Raw genomic sequence first — 7,577 nt, 5'->3', positions numbered from 1 at the left:
TAACACACAGAGACAGACAACCATTCTTACTCAGATTCTTGCCTATGGGCAACCAGTCACCAATTAACCTAACCCCACTAACTGCATGCCTTTGAAATATGGGAGAAAGCTGGAGTACCCGGAGAGAACCCACGTGTACCACATAAGCGATATGGGATATGTTGTCAAAAAGAGTGTGTAATTGGCACAGGTAGATGCCTCAAAGCTTTGAGTACAGCACCAAAACTTTGTCTCTATTATGTTACTCTTGACAGAGTCCTCACCATAAGTGTTTACAGTGGACCTGCACATTTTGCTGTGCCTCAGTAATACTGGTATTTGATGAAACATGGCAGAACTTAAATGAACTGTCTTTTCAGTTGTGCACACTGACTGAGCTACTAATGTGAAGATGGATCCAAATGAGAATATTGCAACTGAAAGCTTTTCACTGCTGTTGCAGTACTAGTTAATACAAAAAAACCCCCTGTAAGATGTATCTCACAAATATTTATAAAAAACAATCCTATCATTCCTCCACTTTATTTATCGTTTTCATATTTTGTCTCAAAACATTTGTCACATTTGTGTTTCCCTGTCATCTCATAAGTAACCTTTTTGTTATGTCCGTTTGTCCCTCAAGACTTCCCACAACAACATGAAGTGTGAGGAAGAGGAGGGTCTGGATGACCAGCAGGTCTGTAACCAGGAGAGAAATTCCAGTCTGAACAAGCAGAGCCCAGAGCTCCTACAGATTAAAGAGGAACAGGAGGAAGTCTCCACCACTCAGGATATAGACTCGCTTGTAGTGAAGCAGGAGGCTGAAGGAATCATCGTCTGGACTGGGGAAGAGCAGCTCAGACTACTGGATACAATCTGGAAATGTGAAAAACACGACAAAGGCATGTAATGTTCTTAGTAAAAACAAATATGACTCGTGTAGGATTCCAAACGAGACACCAAATTACTTTTACTTTTAGAGGTAGAGGATGAATTTAAGAGCCAAATGCAAGTAACATTATACCTCTATTATTATACCTTTCCTAAGCTAACTCTATACTCTCTATCAGTCAGCTGATAAACTGACATAAATTCTTAGACTGAAGAGGTGAGACTAGATTTTAATGCAGCATTTTGTCCAAACTGAATACAATTCTTTGCTTATTGAAGCTGAATCATTTTGAAATTCTTTATATTTACCCACAAATGTTGCTAAAAGTTTAGAAAGAAACAATCTTGAGAATGTAAATAATGGTACAACCCAAAAATAACATAAGAGAACTTAATTTATTCCCAGTTAGATGTTCGTGCTCAGTAAGAGCAGAGCATGGGCAGTAACGCATTACTGTAATCCGATTACTTTTTCAAGTAATCGAGTAAACTAAGGGATTACTATTGCAAAAAAGGTAATTAGATTACTGTTACTTTACCGTAAGCACACTGTGTTACTGCGTTACTAAAACCGTGTTTTTTTTTTTTTTTAAAAAAACATTTTGCGAGTGTGTCTCATGACAATGTCGTAAGCGAGTGCGACGTTTGTGGCAACAGCTGTGTGCAGATCAACAATGGATCATATATCGAGTGCAGAGAGAGTATGAGCATGCAGCGTTTAAAGCGTGGAAGTACTGACCTTACTTTGAGTTTGATTCCGTAAAAAGCGTAAAACGCTTTTCACTGCGTGGGAAGAAAACTTCTTTTTACAGTGAAAAAACCCCTAAACTTCCGAGAAAGCACCCAGTACGCTACCACGTAATGGGAAATTCACAGAGAAACTCGCGGATTCTTCCACTGACCGCTGTGGCACACCTGCACCAGGGCAAACATCCGCCTGCCTTACAGGCGAAAACAGAGCAACAGGACCACTAGTCTTTGATTTTATTTATTTTCTGCTATGTTTCACTTGCATTTATTTGAAAGACTGAGTGCAAACACAAAAAATATTTTATTTTTATGTGCTGGAATGTGCAGAAAATAGGTTTAAATGTTAAAACAAAATTTTTCCAGTCAGAGAATGTTGCATATAATTAAATTTTTGCTTGATGCGTAAAGTTAAAAGATTAAAACTAATAAAACAAGTTTTAAAAAGAGACTTTTCCATTTGATTACATTTTGTATGATGGATTATGCAGAAAAAGTAGAATTGGGCTGAAAGATCTATCACTTTATCACCTATTCAGGTTTTGAAAATAAGTAACGAGTAAAGTAACGGGATTACTTTTGGGGGAAGTAATCAGTAATTAGTTACTGATTACTTTTTTTAAGTAACTTGACCAACACTGTCAGTAAACATAGTAAAAACATTGTTACTGCCTTGAAAACTCCAAGGATAGGAAATTTAATTCCAGATAGCAAAAATAGGACAAGATCCAAATATTTTAATAACAAACAATAAAATATTATGTTGCATAGATAAATATTTTTTGTTTAATTCATCTTTTAACTTTTGAATTGTTTTTTTTTTTAGTTAGTTTTATTCAAGTAAAACATAATTCAGTTTTGGTCATAATTTAGACATTTAAATTGTTTTAGTCTAGTTTAAGTTAACTAAATATCATAAAACTTTCATAGACTAAATCTAAAGTTGATTTAATTGACTAAACAATAAAGTGTAAAGGTTTGTTGGGTTTTTACTGGAGAGTGTTGCTCCACATGGTTTGCAAAGCATCTTATTTTCATTGACATTACATCTGAAATGTCTCTGTGCATGTACTCTTCTCTGCCTCCTAAATGTTGAGATTTTGTCACATTTTCATTAGAAATTGGAGGTATAGGAGTTGGCTAAACCCACTCTCCGAACCTGTTTACCAGGTGCAGATTAAATGTGCACATCTAACGTCACTGCACAAGAAGATTACTTCTGATTGGATCACTTACAAACTTGTCCAGCCTTTCTAAAGAAATGACATTGTTCTGATTGGATTGGAGAGCATTCATGTGGTGAACAAAATATGGGTTTGATCACTGCGTGCTGTAATGTGATCATATACCTCCATCTTGACAGTGTAAAACTTTAGGTTCTGCAGCTCTTGGAATAAATATAAAATTGCTACTTTATATCTATTTAATCAAATACAAAAATGTATATTTCTAAATATAATCATAGTAGTCCTAACCAACTGGTATAGTAGTGGTGGACAAGCAGAGGACAATGGCCATAGTAGTAAAGGTAGATAATACCAAGTGATAGCAACATCAGGATGAAGGAGAACAAGAAGCTTTGAGAAGCTGAAACATTGGTCTCAGTGGTAATGGAAGCACTCTGTGCAGTGACCCTCAAGCTAGGCGAGTGGCTCCAGCAGATCCCCGGAACAACATCCAAGATCTCTGTCCAGAACAATGCAGTCAAACATTGTTTGAACAGCGTATTTTGGCCATATCATAATTTTTATGCATGTTTTCAAACTTTGAGCTGTATAAACTTGAGTGCTTATTGGACTTAAAGATATCAGGTGATGTGTATTTGCGTAATGAGTGAAGGCGTGGTCTAAGGAGGTCACCACTTTATAGAAATGTGTGCATAATTTTTAGGCAGCTTCCCTTCCTCAGGCAAAATGGGCCAAAAGAGAGATTTAAAAGACTCTTAAAACTCAAAAAATGTGTACGGTCTTTCAGAGGGATGCAGCACTTTTGAAATTGCTCAAATATTGGGGCGTGACCACAGGACCATCAAAACGTTTTGTTGCAATTAGCAAACAGCATCGGAATAAATGTACCGATGCAAAAACACACAAATTAACTGCCAAAGATTTAAATTTTTTTTTTTTTTTTAGAAGGCACTTTCTTCAAGCAGTGGTGCGGGAAAAATCTGCATCTTTCAAGAAGACCATGAATTTTATGCAGGACAATCGCATGCATCGAAGTATTCCACTGGATGGCTAGCCTTAAGGATGAAAAAATAATGACATGGCGCCCTTCCTCACCGGACCTAAAGCCTATTGAGAACCTGTGGGCCCTGCTTAAACGGGAGATTTACAGGATAGGAAAACAATACACCTCTCTGAACAGTGTCTGGGATGCTGTGGTTGCTGCTGCACAAGATGTTGGTCATCAACAGATTAAGACGCTGACAGACTCCATGAATTAAAGGGTTATGACAGTTATTGAAAAGAAGGGTGGTTATATTGGTCACTGATTTTTTTTTTTTTTTTTTTTTTTTTGACACGGCAGAAATGTTTATATGTCAATTTTGAGTTGTTTTATTATTTTCATCTGTTTAAAGTGAAAACAATCTTTTATCAGATGCGTTTTTTCTATTATGTTTGTCCCTTCAGACTTCCCGCAACAACATGTCTGTAAGCAAGAGGAGGATCTGGATGACCAGCAGGTTTTTAACCAGGGGGGCAACTTGAGTCTTGACCAGGAGGACCCAGAGCTTCCACAGATTAAAGAGGAACCAGAGGAACTCTGCACAAGTCAGGTGCTTGTGCTGAAGGTCGAGACTGATACCTTTATGGTGACTTCTACTTATGAGGAACCTGAACCAAACAGTGACCAGCTTCTGTCTTACAACTCTCCTGAACCAGAAAGTCGAGATGAGGATGAAAGTGAGCATGTAGACTCAGGATCAAATAGAAATGCAAAGCCTGAGAAGAGAGGACATCACAGAAACAGTAACCCAGCAGACAGCTGTCCTGTGTCAGAGAGTGAAACGTCTTTAAAATGTGACACTTGTGGAAAAACCTTTGAATATAAATACAAACTGACAAAACACCAGAGAGTCCACACAGGTGAGAAGCCACATTCTTGTAGCACTTGTGGAAAAATTTTTAGTTACCTGTCTGCGTTAAAAACTCACATGAGAAGTCACACAGGTGAGAAGCCATATTCTTGTAGCATATGTGGAAAAATATTTAGTTACCTGTCTGCATTAAAAACTCACATGAGAAGTCACACAGGTGAGAAACCACACTGTTGTAGCACATGCGGGAAAAGGTTCAGTGATCTGATGAACTTGAAATCTCATATAAGAGTCCATACTGGTGAGAAGCCATATTCCTGTAGCACCTGTGGAAAAAGATACAGTGATAGGACGAACTTGAAAACTCACATGAGAATTCACACAGGTGAGAAGCCATATTCCTGTAACCTCTGTGGTAAAAGATACAGCGATAGGACAAACTTGAAAACTCACATGAGAACGCACACAGGTGAAAAGCCATATTTCTGTAGCGCCTGTGCGAAAAGATTCACTTATAGGATACAGTTGAGAAGACACATGAAAATCCATGTTGGTTAAAAGCTTCCTACTTAGACAATGTCTGAAAGCTGTTAGGTGGAACAGTTTAATAGTGGAGCACATGTTCATGAGGAACCAAATCACTTCAAAGCCTGAAGGAAGAGCTCATACCATTTTCAGGTCAATATGGTATATATCCTGTCTAGAATAGTAATTAACTCTACTCTCTGAATTGTTTATTCCAATTGTTAGCTTTTTTCTGTATAAGGAAAACACTGATTTTACAGCCATCCATCCCTTTTATGGCACTTTTCCAGGGCCAAATGTTAGGGCACGCAGTCTAGGCAGAGAATTATAGACATCACTCATCCCGACAACCTGCTTCAGCTCATTTGGGGGACACCAAGGCATTAGATTCTAGGTTAGCAATAATATATAATTTCTGTAGTGTGGCCCGGGCCTGCCCTCGGGCCCCTTTGTGTTGGAACACCTCACCTAGGAAAAGCTCAGGAGGCATCCTATTCAGATGTCTGAGCCACCTCAATTGGCTGCATGCCACATTATTTTTATTATTTAAGTCGTGTACATAGAACAAGATACAAAGCCTTAAAACGTGTTAAAAACACAACAGCCTTGATAAACATGGAGTAGTTAGGATCTAAAAGCAGGGTTCATCACGTCATCACTTAAAGACCAGATGACAACAAGCCAGATACCCCATGCTCCTATGAGGATAAAGAGCTGGACCTGAACCTGTGGTTCGATTAACACAGAGTCATTTCTCTTGTACCCTGGCATAGATCTTTCCAGGAGTCAGAATAATATGTTGCCTCTGTAATTGGAGCACATCTGCCAGTCCCCCCTTCTTAGGCTACCACTCCAGTCAGAGTTGTAGCCTTAGATTGAAAAAGCAGAGAGGTGTGTCAGCCAAGAAAGTGCCACAACATTCAGAGAGTTGAGAAACTCATGGTGAATCTCATCCACCCCTGCAGCCCTGCCACCAAGGAGTTGTTTAACTACCTCAATGACATCAGCCCCAGTAACGGGCAAGTCCTCCCCCTAGTCTCCAGACTCTACTTCATGTACAGAAAGCATGTCAGTGGGATTCAGAAAATCCTTCAGGTTGTCTATTTCTTGTTTCCTCAGTTCAAGTCAGCAGCACCCCACCCATACTATACACCATATGAGTACAGCACCACTTTGCCCTCCTGAGTCACTTGGTAGTTTGCCAGAATCCCTTTGAGGCAGATCAAAAGTCTTGTTTCATGGATTAACCAGACTCCTGCACGAGAGATTTTGTTTCAGCTTCTTCCAGAGCCACACTCTGCTTGGCCCAGTGGAATCTGTTTCCTTTAGAATCCCACAGGATAACCACAGGAGCTCTTTCAGTTTGACAACTCCCTTCACCTTGGTTATTCACCATCTGTTCAGGGATTACCCCACAACAGGCAACTCCCAGCCATAGCTCCATGCAGGTGCCTGAACAATGAACGTGCAGAACATGGTCCACTCAGACTCAATGTACCCAGACTTCTTCAGAAAACTGCTACTTGATCCATCTCACCACCAGGTGGTGATCAGTTGGCAGCTCTGTTCCTCTATTCACTCATGTGTCCAAGACCACCAATAAAACATTGACAAAATCTATCCTTGACCTTTGACCTGGGGTGTCCTAGTACCACATGCACTTATGCGAATAACTTATGCTCAGACATGGTGGTTGACATAAAAGTCCAGTGACAAAACATCACAAAAAATCACACCCCTCTAGTGTGCAATATCATGTAGACATGAACATTAAAGTCTAAAAATAGAAAAATAAAGTGTCCAAATGTGTCACTTTCCAGCACCCCACCTACTGACTTTAATAAAGCTGGATATTCTGAACTGTCATTCACCTATAATCAGGACCAGGACCTGTTCCCTGACCCAAAGTTGCAGGGGAAAAGACACACTCGTCCACTGGGAAAACCCTATTGTACAGACAGTGAACTTGGTGAGATATTAGTATACCCATCCCTGCCTGTTGCCTTTCTGTGTATGGGGAATCTAGAGTTTGGAAGAGTGGAACATCTCCAGAGCCTGAGCCATGCATTCAGGTGAACCTTACTATGTCTAGCCAGTCCCTCTCAATCTCATGCACTAGCTCAGATTTATGTCCTACCTGAGAGGTGACATTCTATTTGTCAACTTCAGTTTTCCTACCATGAGCCAGGGTTACAACTCCTGGAGCCTCTGCCCTTCACTGCGACCCAAAGTGCATTGCACCCGACCTCTACAGTGCTTTCTGCAGGTGCGGAGTCTGCAGGAGCCCCATGGGTTAAGGTGTGCCCACCAGGTGTTCTCTCTTGAGCCTTCTCCCTAGGCCTGGCATAGGGATAGGCACCAGTATCCATGTCCTGGGCAGGGTGAACTGGCCCCT

General features: G+C 40.1%; 1 protein-coding gene across 2 annotated transcripts; it reads left to right on the top strand.

The window, feature by feature from the left end:
* The first annotated feature begins 637 nt into the window (after window positions 1–637).
* Window positions 638–6,600, top strand: LOC146497152 (uncharacterized). Of its 2 annotated transcripts, XR_014870639.1 has the most exons (3): window positions 638–881; window positions 4,251–5,335; window positions 5,443–6,600. XR_014870639.1 is itself a non-coding variant. In XM_085140875.1 (2 exons), exons 1-2 carry the CDS (start codon window positions 638–640, stop codon window positions 5,213–5,215), a joined length of 1,209 nt encoding a protein of 402 aa, XP_084997001.1. In that variant the 3' UTR covers window positions 5,216–6,600. The 2 variants fall into 2 exon arrangements, 1 of the variants encoding a protein (XP_084997001.1); XM_085140875.1 differs by having other exon boundaries at window positions 4,251–6,600.
* Window positions 6,601–7,577: the final 977 nt, after the last annotated feature.

The sequence above is a fragment of the Neolamprologus multifasciatus genome, chromosome 18 (genome assembly GCF_963576455.1).
Source record: "Neolamprologus multifasciatus chromosome 18, fNeoMul1.2, whole genome shotgun sequence".
In the NCBI taxonomy this organism is placed as follows: Eukaryota; Metazoa; Chordata; class Actinopteri; order Cichliformes; family Cichlidae; genus Neolamprologus; species Neolamprologus multifasciatus.
This window is presented reverse-complemented; position numbering and strand designations above follow the sequence as displayed.

What these genes read in the sequence shown, in the direction of transcription:
- LOC146497152 (XM_085140875.1), top strand. Translation starts at nt 638, where the DNA reads ATGAAGTGTGAGGAAGAGGAGGGTCTGGATGACCAGCAGGTCTGTAAC. An exon ending in ATGTGAAAAACACGACAAAG is followed by an intron (nt 882 to 4,250) that starts GCATGTAATGTT and finishes TTGTCCCTTCAG; the next exon opens with ACTTCCCGCAACAACATGTC.